Source organism: Phacochoerus africanus, chromosome 9, assembly GCF_016906955.1.
Source record: "Phacochoerus africanus isolate WHEZ1 chromosome 9, ROS_Pafr_v1, whole genome shotgun sequence".
NCBI classification, from domain to species: domain Eukaryota; kingdom Metazoa; phylum Chordata; class Mammalia; order Artiodactyla; family Suidae; genus Phacochoerus; species Phacochoerus africanus.
The window spans coordinates 87425063-87442043 of record NC_062552.1 but is presented as its reverse complement, the minus strand read 5'-3'; the positions used below and the strand labels follow the sequence as shown (position 1 = coordinate 87442043).

Below are 16981 nucleotides of genomic sequence, written 5' to 3'. Positions count from 1 at the left end.
CTTTTCCCTTGTAGTTTATTACAAGTTATAGAGTTCTCTGTGCTATAGAGTAGGTCCTTGTTTATTATGTTCTTTACAGCGATGTGTATCTGTTAATCCCAAACTCCTAATTTATCCACCTCCATCCCCCCTCTATTCCCTTTGGTGTAATCATAAGTTTGTTTTCTATGTGAGTCTGTTTCTGCTTTGCAAATAAGATCATTTATATCATTTTTTAGATTCCACAAATAAGTGATTTCATGTGATATTTGTCTTTCTCTAACTTCACTTAATATGACAATCCCTGTGTCCACCCATGTTGCTGCAAGTGGCATTATTTCATTCCTTTTTTATGGCTGATTTAAAAAAAAAAAACTTTCTTAAAGGCGTTCCCATTGTGGTTCAGCAGGTTAAGAACCCAACATAGTGTCTGGGAGGATGCGGGTTTGATCCCTGACCTTTCTCAGTGGGTTAAGGATCTGGTGTTGCTCCAACGTGTGGAAGAGGCCACACATGTGGCTCAGATACAGCATTACTGTGGCTGTGGTGTAGGCCTCAGTTGTAGCTCTGATTAGACCCCTAGCTCAGGAATTTCCACATACCGCAAGTGTGGCTGTAAAAAGGAAAAGAAAAAAGAAAAAGAAAAAAAAAACCTTGAAGAAGCAAGACTTTTTACAAATGCATATGGATTTGTGTGTGTGTTTGATTTAGACTGCCCAATATCTGAAACCTGTTTTAGATTTGGGGCTCTTCCCATTGTGTGTGCGTGCGTATGTTTGGCTGCCTCGAGGCATGTGGTGTTCCTGGGCTAGGGATCAGATCTGAGCCACAGTTGCAACCTTTGCTGCAGCTGCAGCCACTCTGGATCCTTAACCCACTGTGGCAGGGATCAAACCTGTGTCTCAGCACCCCAGAGATGCTGTGGTCCTATTGCACCACAGTGGGAACTCCCCCATTGCATATTTTGCAGAAGCGCTCAGGGCCCACTTTCATTCACAGAGGGTGGAGAGCCAGTAAAGTACGCCTTTTCTGAGCACTGGCAGTTAGGGCATAGGCACTTCCAGGCAGGGGCAGTCCCTTTGCACCTATATCAACTGAGGCGAAGAAGCAGAAGTGGAGACTTCCTCTTAGAAGCAGCTATATTCCGGGTTCAGGTTGGAAGTGCTTGTGGGGACTGTTTTCCTGGGAAGCAAAAGACAGAATCTTCCAAGATGCAGGCTGAGGTTATCCCTAAGCAATCTTTGGTTTCTAGTGATTTATATATTTTTTTAATTTTTTTGCCGCACCACAGTGTGTAGAGGTTTCTGGGCCAGGAATTGAACCTGTGCCTCAGTTGTAGCCTGTGCCACAGCTGGGGCAATGCTGGATCCTTAACCAGCTGCACTACATGCTGGTGATTTTTAAGTCTGATTTTCCTTTCTATGCACTGATCCTGAGAGCTGTTTGCTATTATTTGAATAAATCCCTCTTCTGAATTTAGACAGGGATCATTTCCATTGTTTACAACTGACAACCCCAAAGTGTTCATCTGTGTCTGAGGCTCCAGTCATTGTCCCCTGGCCACGAAGATAATCGCCTTGACTTAAGTGCTTTGGCCAGGCATCTAAGTGTCCAGCCACTAGTCAGTTGAATGGAATCTCCTGTTTAATACTGTCTCTTCGCCATACATCTGCTCTTCTTTTCTTTTTTTGAAATATCATCTTTATGCCGGCTCCTGCACACCAGTCTCTTTATTGACATGCAAAACCTCAGAGCTCCTGGTTACTAAGTGGATTAGATGTATGTTCAGTGAGCACTCTTTGTGTTTGGCCCTGGTTTGGGGGTCCTCTGCCATTTGTTGGAAGAACATCTGTCCTTATGCCCCCAATTAATTTAGTCCATGCCGCTTTATAAAGTGCCAGGGTGCACAGAGGTTGGCGATGTGTTCATGTCCCATGGGAGTTGGTGGTTCATTCTTTCCCTGACAGTTCCAGTCTCAATTCCTCTGCCCATCCCAACAAAAGTGGGGGAGAGACATTTTAAGTGGTAACTCTGTGGGCTCCCCTTTGGATTCTGGATTTTCTAACCTTTTTTTTGTTTACATTTTTTTCTTTTGGTGGCTGTGTGAAGTAGGCTAGAAAAAGAAGAGGTGAGATGGGAGAGTCAAGGCTAAGCTTCATTATTTTTAAGACGAAAACTTTGAACTTAATTTATGAAATTAGACGTCTGCATGTTTCTGAGCACCAAAAATGTCACATGTGGCTTCTCATAATTTACTAAATAGGTAGGACCATATGTGTGTGTGTGGCCACTCATTCCAGAGCAGAGTTTTAACTCCTAAATAGCCATGCACTTTTTCTCATCTCTCTTATCCCCTCACACATGGAGGCATGTAAGTTATCATAGGCTTCCAGTAGTCGGTGAGTAATTATCTGTATCAACTCGAAGAGAACTTAGGAAGGAAACAGGGATGAGCTTCTGTTTTAAAAACAAAACATACACTCGCTCACCTTCCAGAGTGACACCTGCTCCTTTGAAACCTGAGAGGCCCTTCCTCCCAAGGCTGCATCTGGGTTGCATCTCATTCCCCATCCAATGCTGGTACCTATAGGCACCATTCATCTCCGAATCCCCACACGGGGCTTCCACGGGGCTTTCTAGAAAGAGAGACTCACCTTCACTCTTTGAGCATGCACACTTTTTATTGTTTTAAAAGTGCATGATTTTGTTCCCTTTGCCTCTCTCACTTTTGAGAATCATTTGCCTCCCTCCAAGGAGCTTCCTTTATCTCTGACCCATGCCTGTGTTCTCTTTCCAGGGAAGAGCGATCCCTTTTGCTTGTTGGAGTTAGGAAATGACCGGCTTCAGACACATACCATTTACAAAAACCTCAACCCTGAGTGGAACAAAGTTTTTACATTGTAAGTATTTTAGCCCCTGGAGTGTCAAAGAACAGCTTTAACTCAGAGACCAATTATCCTTGATATGTTTGGGGCAGTCTGGGGCTCTTGTGTGGAACTTTCTGTCCATTTTTATGGGCAAAGAATGAATTTTATTGTTTTTTCCTTCTGAAACCCTTTTATGCTTTCATTTTATAGAGTATAGTGTTAATAATAGAAGAGACCATTTGGAACTGCAAGAGACTGTTCCAGGAGGCATTTGTAAAGTAGGTCTTTTAGTGACTAAATTAATCTTTGCGTAGAAGGGAAACTTCCATATATCCAGACTAATTCATTCTTGGGTTAAAGGAAATTACAAATGTAGACCTGCCTTAATTCAAGGAGCTTATATGTTACGACAGTGTTTTAAAACCTGAAGGCTTGAATTCGGCCAGAGAACAGAACATACAGGTTATCTGTGATCCTGCGCAGACTCCCAGAGAATCCTTGTATTCCAGCTTATCTGAATGACCTGTTCCAGAGGGATGTCCACTTCTCAAAGTCAGGCACTTAGGAGGCTGGTTATATTTCCTAGTTTGTGTTAGACGCCAAGGCACCTATCAAAGGGAGGCCTCGGCTGAACTTGAGTGAAATGGGTATACCACCCTCACCATGCTAAAACGCTCTGTCTGTGTGTATAACTCAAACAGTCGAGTTCATCTTGAATGGGGTTGATGGTTCCCAAGCAGAAAGCTCTCGAGGATCTTTGAGAAGAGGCTTAACTGTGCTAAACAGCTTTTCAAATTGCCATATGCAAGAATCTCTTTTTTTATTCATTGCATTGCCAGTGACCATGGCTCCATATTTCATTGTAGCCAATGTCTGGCTTCTGGTTAACATAAAAGAAAAAGTTTATAAATACGTAAATATGCATGAAATATTTAGTGCTTAGTATTTCCACAATAGGATGCTTTCCAGGGATCTCAGCAAATAGTGATTTTGACCACTTTTTTTTTTTAAAGGGAATTCTTCATTAAAATAAAAAAAATCTTCATTTTACTCTTCATATTTGGAAGCTACTTTGAAATCGCTATCCTCCTTATTAGGTTCCCCATTCTCTTTCTTTATCCTGTGTCTTTAACAGTCCTACCCTGGAGTACACGGATACATGGAAGATGCCATAGTAAAAAAAGTTGACTTTTTTTTTCCATATGGATGTCTGAATCTTCTGTGATGGAAGGTTTGGGAATACAGTCAGTTTGATTTAATTTTTAGAACTTAATTAAATGATAGTTTTATACTCTGAGGACCTACAGATTTAATTAGTGAAACCATGTTTTCAGATCTTCATGGAACAGACTTCACTTGTGTGTTTTTGTATATAATACACAGTGTATTTCTTGTTTCAGTCCCATTAAAGATATCCATGATGTTTTGGAAGTGACAGTGTTTGATGAAGATGGAGATAAACCTCCCGATTTTCTTGGAAAAGTTGCCATTCCTTTGTTGTCTGTAAGTTACCTTTGTTAATGCACAATGTAAGAGGCATTTTACACTTTATAAGTGTCTATTGTCAAGTGTTGCTTTATCTTTGTCAGTCTTGGGGGAGGGGGGAATCCTCCCAACTGTAGCAGGAAACAACTCTTTGATTCCTGATCTTTATCCAGTATTTTCAGTAGTTTCAGGTGGAATGCCACATGATTTTCTCTGTGTATCAGATGCATATTAATTGAACTAACCAAAACATTAGACCAGACTTTCGGCTGCACACAAAGTCTTTTCATCTCAAGATAGGAGTTTCTCTCTCTCTTTTTTTTTTCCCCCAACGAGTACATATCTAGGAATACTATTCATTGGTTAATGAAAAACATACATGCTATTTCTTTATTACCTCCCTACTGCCCATTTCTTCAAAGGCTACTTGCTGGTAACTGCACAATTGTTCTCAATTCTTCTTCTTCTTCTTTTTTTTCATCTCTTTTTGTCTTTTTAGGGCTGCACTCACGGCATATGGAGGTTCCCAGGTTAGGGGTCGAATTGGAGCTGTAGCTGCCAGCCTATGCCAAGAGCCACAGCAACGCAGGATCCGAGCCAGGTCTGTGACCTACACCACAGCTCAAGGCAACGCCGGATCCTTAACCCGCTGAGCAAGGCCAGGGATCGAACCCTTGTCCTCATGGGTTCATTAACCACTGAGCCCCAATGGGAACTCCTGTTCTCAATTCTTCTAAAGACAGGTTTCTCAAAAGTTCTATTTGTCTTTTTAGTCGTCATGTGTGTTTTCAGTCTCCAAAAATGCTTTGTGGAGGAAAGCAGAGAGCCTCTCTTGGAAAAAAGAGGGCTGTTTTGGTAGTCCCATTAAAAGATAATATGTCAGAATGAGCTAAGAGCTGAACGAAAGGAAATACCCTATAAAATTCAGAGGAGAAAGCACCCAATAATGTCTTTCCATGGGCAGAGGTGGAAAGCTGGAATCCAATTAATTAGGCATTCATGTTTATACCAAATGTACTCTTAAAGAGGAGGGAATTTCAGTTTTTCATCCAGTCATTCATACAGTGTATGGTAGCCTTATCAGTCAAAGAAGGCTTCAAGTTATTTATTTGCTCAGACTTATTTTTCCAAAGCTCTTCATGCATTTCTGTGGTGGGAGCAGTGTCTGTAATTTATCCATGAGATTAGACTAGCTAGTGATGTTTATGGAGGGGGAAACCTGCACCTCTCAATATCTCTTCTGTTTTTGGTGGCTTGGTGAATTTTTCCTCATGTTCTTATATCCCTGATGTTACTTGAAGAGCCAGATGGAGGGGCTGCCCCATTGTAGAGCCTTTGCTGCCTAATGTTTGGAGCTATCAGTCATCAGGCCACACTGGCTCTCAGGAGATAGTGATTTGTGATTTTCCTCCTTTTTTTTTTTTAATACAACTTTATTAGTTATTCCTGAAAGAATACATGCAATAAGAACATGGGGCACAATTTTAAATAGGTCTAAAGGGACAAGAAACCAAGACTCCCCTTTATAATTCAGTGTCCTTTTTCTCTACCCTTTTTTTTTTTTTGGACATTTCTTGTTTTTAGAGATAATTTCTTAGCATATTTTATTCCTTGCTGGTGCACACTGCTTCATATCTTTATTAACCTCTCTTTGTTTTGCATGGAAAAGCTGTATATTTGGTCTTTCTGCAGTGCCAACACATCGACTGACTTTCTCCCCTCTCTTGCTCATAATATGCAATAGCTATATGCTGTGGGGTTAATCTAAGAAATTACTTCTGGGTAGATTAGGTTTAGAGTTTCTCAACTTCTGACCTTGTTGGATGGATCATTCTTTGCTGTGAGGGCTTTCCTGTGCATCATAGCCAGTTAGCAGCATCCTTGACCTCTACCCACTAGAAAACCAGTAGCACCTGTCCACCCGTCACTGTTGTGATAACCAAAGATGTCTGCAGACATTACCCAGTGTTCTGAAGGGGGCAGAAATCATTCCCGGTGGAGTGGAGGACCAATGACCTAAATTAATACAGTTTTTAGACTATTGCCTTTAAAGTACAAGGTAGAGTTGACTTGTGAAAGACTTTGTTTAAAGTCACGCAAGCCCCCAGCCCCCATGACTTTTTTTTTTGTCTTTTTGTCATTTCTTGGGCTGCTCCCGTGGCATATGGAGGTTCCCAGGCTAGGGGTCGAATCGGAGCTGTAGCCACTGGCCTACGCCAGAGCCACAGCAATGCGGGATCCGAGCCGCGTCTGCAACCTACACCACAGCTCACGGCAATGCGGGATCGTTAACCCACTGAGCAAGGGCAGGGACCGAACCCACAACCTCATGGTTCCTAGTCGGATTCATTAACCACTGCGCCACGACGGGAACTCCCCATAACTTTTTTGAGATTGCTGATAAGCTGCCCCACAATCTGTGCATTCATTTGTTTAATCACTATTTATCGAGTGTTCAGTGTGTGCCAAGAATTGTTTTAGGTGGCAATGTTCTAACAATGACTGCACTGAAGCTATCTCTTCTCTTGGTATTTATGTTTCGGTTGCAGGAGGCATGATACAAAAAAAAAAAAAACAATAAATAGTAGGTTCGATGCTGCAAAGTGCTATGTAGAAAATAAAGCAAGGGAAGGGGCCACCAAGAGGATGTTTGGGCCGGGGGGGGGGATGCTATTTTCTGTGAGCTGGACAGGGAATGTCCCCCTGGAAGGGGTGCATTTGAGTGAGAACTTTTAGAAGGGAGGGAGGGAAGAAGGCCAGGGGGATATTTGGGCAAGTTCTTCCAGGCAGGAAATAAAGTTCAAAGTCTCTAAGGCTGGGCCTTGACTGTCAAATTCCCAAAATAACAGAGGGGACGGTGTGGATGGGAGGGAGTGAGCCTGGTGAATAGCAGATGTGGGATAAGAAAGGACAGGGGGATAGGGTCGCATGGGAGAGGACCTTAAAAGACCTGACAGCCTCAAAGCATGAAGGCCTTTGGCTCTTCCCTAGTGGTGGTGGGAAACCACAGGGAGGGTTCAAATCTGGTAGTGCTTGATTTGGTTTATACTGCTTGTTGCTAATATAAAAGGGCTGTGGTTCATGGAGGAATCAGCCCAGATCTGAAAGATTTCCACTGTGTAAAGGCAGGATAGCTTGGGCCACATCACCCTTTAGAGACTTTGGGAGCCTGGGAACGTTGAGCGGAATAAGACATTTTGGCAGCTGTTATTCAGCATGGTTGAATTTCAGTTCAGATTTATTTCTGATTCTTGGACCAATAAAATGGGAATGTGATCAGATCTTACACAAGATCCTGATGTACCTTCAACACACTTTCCCCAAATGAACTGATTTTCTACCTAAAGTGTAGGTATAAATGTGAGAAGACATGCCATAACCCTCAGTATCTGGTGATGGGCACGTTTTAATGTGTTTGTTATTTTCATTGATCATTTGGTTTTCAAATTTATATTACTTATGTTTTTTACATTTACAAGTTTTACTGTTTATAACTATTTTTAAATAATTCTAACTTGATTTCAAATGTATTTATTTAGACCTGTTTTTTTCTTAATTTCATGTCTATTAAGTAATGCTTACCCAGCATGCCCTGTGGTATGCAGTTACCATACGGTACGTCATTAATTTTCTGACAGCCTAATGGGGCATGTTTTATTAATTATGACCATTTACAAATGAGGAAACTGAGGCACAGAAAGGCTGCAGTAGCTGGGTACGTAGTGGGGCTGGGTTTGCGTTAGGCAGTCTCATATCAGAGCCTGAGCTCCTCAGAGGATGCTCTGCTGCCATAGTAAGTAGCTATTAAGTAAATGTTGTCCCTAAAGCAGTAACCAAGATCTGTTTTTGTGTAACCACTGGGCTCAGTGCTTGGGGACGGGGACTGGGGTACAGGTGGGACACAGAGTTGAAGACTTGCGTATTGTGGGTGATGCCTGTCGAATGAACGCACAAGACCCTGAATTATTAGGTCCATGTAAAAGGAACACAAAACTGCAAGGTGGGAGGACTGAATTTTATTTTGGGATGACTTTAAAAAGTGGGGAGTTTGAGCTGGCCAGGAAAAAGCAGGGTGTTGATAGCAACCGCTGGGTGAGGTAGAGACGAAGGCCATTCCAGGCAGAGGGTAAAGCATGAGCAGAGAAACAGAGGGGAAAGGGCAGGGCCACTTCTGGAACCAAAGCAGGTCCTGAGTGCCTAGTTCTGGGTGATGGGGAGGCTGGAGTATGTTGCTCAGGAAGGGAGGAGGGGTGGGGCTTATTCTGTGAGCAGGGATCACCGGAAGGCTTTTGACCTGGGCGTGGATATATCAGAGAAGTTGACTAGTAAGAAAGTTTTGGCATCAATATGAAGCAAATTATAAAGGAAGAAGACTCTTCCTAGAGGAATTGGTTGTGAACTCTAGAAGTAAGCATCAAAGAGAAAACCTTTGGATTCTGTGTTCTATGTCTCTTAGGAGAAGGATTTACTTCCCTGCTTTTTTAATATCAGAGAGAATCATAAAAATTGATTTGTCAGTGCTTCACTATTATCTCTATAGGCTATGGAACAGTATCTGAGAATACCTTATTTTGTATGTAAAACAAAAAATTATATTTCTTAGAGTGTGAATAATTTGTGAGAACACATTCCCTTTAATCAAGTCATACACTAGAACTTGATTTACAGTTTCAGAGAAAATGCAAACTGCATTTTAAAATGTCTAAGTATAAAGTATTGAATGTACTTCAACTTTTAATCTCTCTGATAATTGTAATGTACTAAGTGCATCTCAGCCTGTTAACTAAAGAGCTTGTTCTGAATTCACTACATCTTTTAATCAGGGTGACTGTCCTGGCTAACGGTTGGCTCACTTAAAATCCATGTTCTAAAATCAGTATGTTTATTAATGGTGGTACGTTGTTCAGAGCATGTATGTATGCTCAGATATACAGCAGAACTAAAAGAATCCAGGACAATGAGCCATCCTTCCATATATGTCATTTCTGTTCAGCTTTAAATGTGTTTTTAAAAATTGATTCTATAGATATGCAGAACTTTTTACTCATGGCTAAAAGCAGTAGAGAATTGCAATTGCCCTGAATTATAATCTGAAGACTTTTAGTATTCGCCATTTCCACATTTCCTCCAAAAATCTTCTAATCAATGTCATAATAAATATACGGAGGAAAACACTAAGCACATTTTAAAGTTTTAAAACATTTCCAACACAGACACTGTCTCCTAATAATTATTCAATACAGTAGATTTATTTTTCGTTTCTATTCTCAGTTAACTGATTCCTGATGTTTGTCCTGAGAATCTAGCTGGATCCTTTTTATTTTTAAAGGGCCCACCCGTGGTATATAGAGGTTCCCAGGCTAGGGGGCAAGTCAGAGCTACAGCTGCTGGCCTACACCACAGCCACAATGCAGGATCGGAGCCACATTTTTGACCTACACGACAGCTCACAGCAACACCAGATCCTTAACCCACTGGGTGAGACCCGGGATTGAACCCTCATCCTCATGGATCCTAGTCATGTTTGTTAACTCCTGGATCTTTTCATCTGAGTCATTCCTTCTTTTTTTTTTTTTTTTTTAATCACTCAAATGAATTTATCCCATCTGTAATTGTACCCAAGTCATTACTTCTTATGTACCATAAGTCATTCCTTCTTATTTAAACATACGTTTACCCTCCTGGAATTACCTAATGGGTCAATTCTGGAAGACGGTGGAAATCAGCTTTCCATAAAATAGGAAAATCATCTATTTGTTATTTTCTTCTATCTAAGGAGAAATCATTTCAGTCCTACATTTTGAAACAAATTTGAGTCCTCTTGGGTAAGCCAGGCCAACATGTGCAAGTGAATCTATCATCAGAAAGCTCAGGGCCTCCCACAGCCCTTAGTGTTCTCAGTGAAGCCAGTGCACCGCAACCAGGCGCACCAATAATAGCTTCACTTAATTAATTTTATGGGACACATTTTCTATAATTGCTTGTACCAAATAAATGTCCCTGCACATCTTCATTTGCATTTCCAGTCAAGTATTTGCCCAACCTTCACTTATGATGGGTTTTATACTTTGTGCTAGACAACCATATTTTTTTAAGTTGTGCTGAAAATTTTGACCATTAAAGTACATAATATTTATATTACACAATTGGATGTGGATATATAACCAAATATAAAATTTAACAGGGCAAAAATGGTGAACACAAACATTCGGCTCTCCTCCCCATCTAGTCTTGGTCCAACATATTTGACTGAAATGAAGATAAGGCACATTTTCCTGTTGGCCCTGGAAAGTAGGAAAGAGTCCCTTAAACATGCTGCAGTTATCCTAAAGCATAAGTAGTGTATAAGATGGAACATATTTGGTTATGATAGGCCAAGGGAGAAATAAGAATCACTGGTGGGATTCCTCTCCTGTCCTGTAACAGGAAAATAACAAGTATAAATCTGAGCACATCCCACATGATGGTAAACGTTGAATGGATTAAACTTTTCTATTAAATGGAAAAATCTCTTATAATGAGTCAAAAAGTAAAGTCTTCTTTTTAAAAAACAATTCAAGGGTTTTTAATATATTCACTAAGTTATATAGCAAACACCACAATCTAATTCTGGAATATTTTCATCACCACCGAAAAGAATCCTCATACCTACTAGTGGTCAGACCCAATTCCCCCTCTTTCTGCCCTCGGATAACCACAAGCCTCCTTTCAATTTCTGTGGATTTGCCTATTCTGGAATTTCATATGAATGGAATTATACAGTATTGTGCAAGGTATCCTTTTGTGTCTGGCTTCTTTCACTTAGCATAAAGTTTTCAAAGTTCTTCCGTGTTGTGGAGTCTATCAGTATTTCATTCCTTTTTTTGAATAATACTTCCTATTTTATTTATCTGTTGATCAGTTGATGACTATTTGGGTTATTTTCACTTATTGGCTCTTTATGAACAATGCTGCTACAAACATTTGTGAACAAGTTTTTGTTTTGTTATCTTAGAATGTGTCTTGGTGTTGGTTGTGCTGAGTCAGTGTTCTCAGATATGCAATTTGTTTTAATCTTTTTGAGGTTTTTTGTTTTTTTGTTTTTGTTGTTGTTGTTGTTTTGCTTTTTAGGGCCACACTGTAGCATATTGAGGTTTCCAGGCTAGGGATTGAATCAGAGTTATAGCTGCCAGCCTATTCCACAGCAACACCAAATCCGAGCCACACTTGCGACCTACACCACAACTCAACGGCAGCGCCAGATCTTTAACCCCCTGAGCAAGGCCAGGGATTGAACCTGCAACCTCATGATTCCTAGTTGGATTCATTTCCACTGTGCCATGATAGGAATTCCTATTTTAATCTTTCTGTATTTCAGAAATGTTTTCTTTTTTTCTTCGGATAATTGCTAGCTCTGGGTTGAGCTTTTTTATTTTTTCATTTTTTAAAGTTTTATTCAAATATAGTTGATTTACCATGGTGTGATAATTTATGCTATGCAACAGAGTGATTCAGTTATATGTGTACACATGTCTATTCTCTTTCAGATTCTTTTCCCACATAGATTATCACAGAATATTGGGTATAGTTCTCTGTGCTATACAGCAGGTCCCTATTGACCCGTTATTCTATATGCCTCAGTGTGCATATGCCAGTCCCAACCCTTCGGTCCATCTCTCCCCCCACCCACCTGTCCTCTTTGGTAAACATAAGTTTTTCAAAGTCTGTGAGTCTGTCAAAGAGTAAAATCTAAGTGCTTCTTTGTGACACCTCAAACATGACGATCTAAAAATGGATGAACAAAAGTATAACATTTAGATGCAAATAAAAGGTAAGTCAGAAACATACAGAGGAGGTTATTTTATGGGTCAAAATAATTTAATTATCAATAAATTTACAATAGACATGAACTTTCTTTTTTGGCTATACCCACAGCATGTGGAAGTTCCCAGACCAGGACCAGGGATCAAACCTGCACTGCAGTTGCAGCCTGCACCACAGCTGCAGCAACACTGGATCCTTAACCAGCTGTACCACAGGGGAATTTCCATAGACATCAACTTGTATGTGGATAAGTTCCCATGGAAATGTATACACAAATATGTGTATATATATATATAGCATTTGAAACATCAGAAAAACTGATAAATTAGAATCACAAAATGATAGTATATTTTATCTATCTGCTTTTAAAAATTCAGAAACCGAAAAATCTTTGAAGTAATATATTTTTTTTGAGGTCCTAAGTGTCATGTGTTTGAAATTCCAGGATCAGTGAAGTGTCTACTATTAGTCTAAGTCCCCGCACACAGCTACTAAACTTCTGGTGATAAAACCCTGGAATCTCCTTTTTTTAGCAAATTTTCAGATGAATTTTAGGCAGACTAAAGTGGTAGTTCTCAGACTTTATAGAATAAACTCTAAGCTTGATCTAACATGTGTACGTGTAGACACAGACATAAATATATAAAATATTCTGTTCATGTACCCACATAACTTGCTTAATTATTGATCGTGTTATGGACTCGAAATGCCTCAGTAGCCCAAGAACCTGTACTGTGATCACAGTGCTATGCAAATAGAAATTAGTAACAAAAATGAAGCAAGTATCAAAACATGTGGTAGAAAAAACATAATTCCAGGTAGCTAATGTAGATGCCAAAACTGCAACTAAAAACTTCTTAGAAATTAACAATGAGCTATTGTACATATAAACTATGAGTAAGGGCCACAAGCATTATTCAGGGGAAATTCTTACCTTGAATGGTTTTATAATTAAACAACAAAGTTTGAAAATTAACCAAACATCTCAACAAAATGAACTAAAAGTAAATAAAGCTAAGAACATTAAAAAGGAATTTATGAAGACTAAAAAAGATCAATTACATAGAAAATATTCAAATAGTGCATTTGATAAATCCAAGTATGAGTCCCCCCCCCAAACCAATGAGACAGGCAAGCCATTTACAAGGCTAATGAAAAATGGGGAGAGCATGTACTATTTGAATGAGTAAACAACAAGAAATATAGGGATTGCTATGAAGAACATAACTAAATCTTACTGAGGGATAGTACTCGGGTATTGTTAATGGGTAAAAATCTCCCCAAATTAACTAAAAATAAATACAGCTCCCTATTGGAAGAAATTCCTGTATAAAATATCGAGGAAAACGATCTTTAAAAATATGAACTTGAATATCAAGTATTAAATGCACTGTTTAGTGGAAATAATTATGAGAATACTAGAAAAAGTTATCAAATAATTCCACCCTCCTTGCATACTCCTCTCCCTGAATAAGAAAATAACACATTTAAATCATTTAAGGAATATGATTTTTGAAACCTTATATGCACAGGCAATTCTTAAACATTATTGAAGTTTATTAAGAACATAAAAGGAAAATGGAAAATATATGAATTCATTCCCTGAGACCAAAATAATTCTGATATAAGAAACACAGATTTAATAAAAAGGAAATTATATGTCTTTCATGGATTATCAGTAAGAGTCAACGCATTAGGAAATCTAATTGGGTAATTCATGATATTGAGTTAAGGAAAGAAAAACTTGACAATCTCAATAGACGTAGAAGGGACATTTGATAAAATTTAACATCCATTCTTGATTATGAAAAATAGTTTAATAAATTAGTAAATGATGAACCCTGCCTTCACATGGTGAACAATATCAGAAGTATCATAAACATCAGACTTAGTGCTGAAACACTAGAAATGGTGATTCTCTTTCCTCATTTTAAAAATGAAGATAACAATAGTTTCTACTGCTAGGATTGTTGTACAAATTTAATGAGCTTGTGTGCTTATGAAGTAACTGTTAAAAATTAAGCCTTTTATGTAAGATCAAGCCAATGCAAAAATTTAAGGAAAATAAATGAAACATTATTTGCAAGTGCTAGAGGATAATATCTAAATGTAAAGAAAATAGACAATATATTGGAGTAAAAAAAGATTAGTAATGTGTAAACAAGATCAAAATTAAGAAAATAAAAGCCAGTGGCCATATTCAATAGAAAACATTTTAAAAACCTTAAAAAAGCATCAAAGACTAAAACAGCATCAAGCAAAAACCATTATAATACTTAAGAACTATGTGAGGAAGTTTAGAACTATACTGAAAAAACCTGTAAAAAGACTAAATAGTTGAATATCGTTTCATATGTAATAAGATTGAAACAGAGTCATTGAGGAGAGGATAAACAAAGTAAAGGAGGTTTCTTATCCATCAGGGAGAAAATGCATCAGGTGTTAACACCAAACCAGAGTAACTATTTCAAGATGTTAAAGGTCAAACACTTGAAACAAACTCCACTAATATAAAAGAGTTCCTTTTTTTAATCTATAAGGAAGAGACAAGTTAACCTCCCACAAAATTTAAAGAGGCAGAAATCTGGATAGCTAATAAGCAAATGAATGGCTCAACCTCTGCCATAGTTGTTCAGAATGTAGAAGAGGGAGCCCGCCCACCTGGACTGGCTCCCAGTCTTTTCCCCTAACTGGCTATGGGACTTTTGACACCTTACCTGACATCTCTGTTTCCGACTCCATGAAAGAAGATAATTATCACAATACCTACCTTGGAGGTCTGTGAGGAGGATTTAAATAGTTTGGTAAATGTAAGCATTTAAGGTGTAAACTATCACCTGCATCACCCTTATTTTAGTAGCTTGAATGACCAAATTAGTTTAAGCAATCAGATTAACAAATATAGTTAAGATTTTCCATGAATAGTGATGATTAAGTATAGAAAAAGGATTCTCTTAAATGCCATTGGAGGAGTATGACCTGGTACAAGCCTCCTAGAAGGCCCCTCAGACTAAAATTTAATGTATACCTATCTTTGAGCATTTATATTCTAGAGAGGCAACTGAGGCTCAGAGAAATGCACCAATTAGCCATGGTCACACAGATGCTAAATGCCAGAAAAGGGGAATTGAATGGAAGTCTGGTTTCAGAGTCCTACAGTGGCCCACTTTTCATCAACATATGAATGAAAATGCTGTTTCATTGGTTCTGAAAACACCATAAAGCAACCTGAGGCCATTTCGTTCCTGTGAAATTGCTGTATATTAACTAAAAATGCCTGTGGTTGGCAAAGTTGCAAGGAAATGGACAAGCTCATTTGTTGAGTCTAGGAGTATAAATTAATATGGCATTTTAGGAGAGCAAATTGTCAATACTTGCTGAAGCCATAAAAATAGGTGCACCCTCTGACTCAATAATTCCACCTCTAAGAGTTTATTTTTAGGAATGCATCATGGAAGCACAAAAATATCTATGTATAAAACCATCACAGTGTTTACAGTTGTTAAAAATTGGGACCAATCTTAGTTGCAGTGGAAGATTGGTTAAGCTAATTTTAGAGTATTCATGAGATGAACCATTCTAAATTATGGAAAAAAAACCAATTTTTACCATGGGGAAGGTTTCCTGTATTTGCTTTTTCTTAAAGTTCAAAAGATTTTTTTTTTTTAATTTTGAAAGTTTCTTAAAATTTGTTTGTTTTAAAATAAGACCAAAAAAATCATTATTTAATGAGCAGTTTCTCTGTACTTGTCACTGTTTTTACTGGTTTTTGCTGATTATTTCACAGTAACTGCTGAGGGAGGTATCCTTTTTTTTTAATTTAATTTTTATTTCATTTTGGAGTACAGTTTATTTACAGTGTTGTATAGTTTCAGGTGTACAGCAAAGTGATTCAGTTAGATAGGTATCCTTTTTTATGCATATTTTACAGATTAGGAAACTAAAGAACAGAGGAGTTATGTCACTTCTCTGAGGTTATCCAGCCAGTCTGACGCAGAACCAGAATTTAAACCTACTTCATCTGCCTCCAGTGTCCTAAATTTCATCCAGTACACTTACGATCCTATTTTCATAAGATAAATAAAAATACATTAAAAACTAGAGACATGTATTGACTTATTAAAAAATGTAAAATTGTAAAAATTGCATTTTTTTATTTTTAAGCTGTTTTTATAAATTGTATACCATTCTTATAGTTGATATGTATTACTTTTGAATAGACAGCTTATATTTTAGGGAGAGGCGTTGTTAAGACATACTGGGTACACCGTAGTTTTCCGCCTTTTCCAAGTTCACTGTCAGAGCTTGGATTCAGGCAGTGGACCCATGGGTTGCTTTGGACAGGAGAGAGGTGTGGTGAAGTCAGAGGTGCCTCTACTGGAATGGCGGTGGGGATGGAGGTGGTAGACTTTGTGTCAGGGCAAATAGTGACCTTGTGGGCTTTTTCATCTCTCATGCTATTTGTTAACTCCTTCCCTGAGAAATAGGCCTGATAGCAAGTGGTGAGGACATGAATAGAAACACTACCAAGTAAAGGATATTTACTTCTTTCCGAGCCACGAGTCTGTTCACATTACAATTTTTTTTTTTTTTGTCTTTTTGCCATTTCTTGGGCCACTCCCGTGGCATATGGAGGTTCCCAGGCTAGGGGTCCAATCAGAGCTGTAGCCACCGGCCTACACCAGAGCCACAGCAACGCGGGATCTGAGCCGAGTCTGCAACCTACACCATAGCTCACGGCAACGCCGGATCGTTAACCCACTGAGCAAGGGCAGGGACCGAACCCGCAACCTCATGGTTCCTAGTCGGATTCGTTAACCACTGCGCCACGACGGGAACTCCTCACA

General features: G+C 38.9%; 1 protein-coding gene across 6 annotated transcripts in view; it reads left to right on the top strand.

Annotated features, from left to right (window-relative positions):
- The window catches only part of MCTP2 (multiple C2 and transmembrane domain containing 2), a 233829-nt gene that overhangs the window by 130019 nt on the left and 86829 nt on the right, over nt 1–16981 (top strand). For all 6 annotated transcript variants that reach the window (XM_047794408.1, XM_047794405.1, XM_047794409.1 and 3 more), the window contains 2 exons: nt 2777–2879; nt 4247–4349. In XM_047794408.1, the coding sequence (XP_047650364.1) occupies nt 2777–2879; nt 4247–4349 (206 nt within the window). The remainder of the gene's footprint in view (nt 1–2776; nt 2880–4246; nt 4350–16981) is intronic.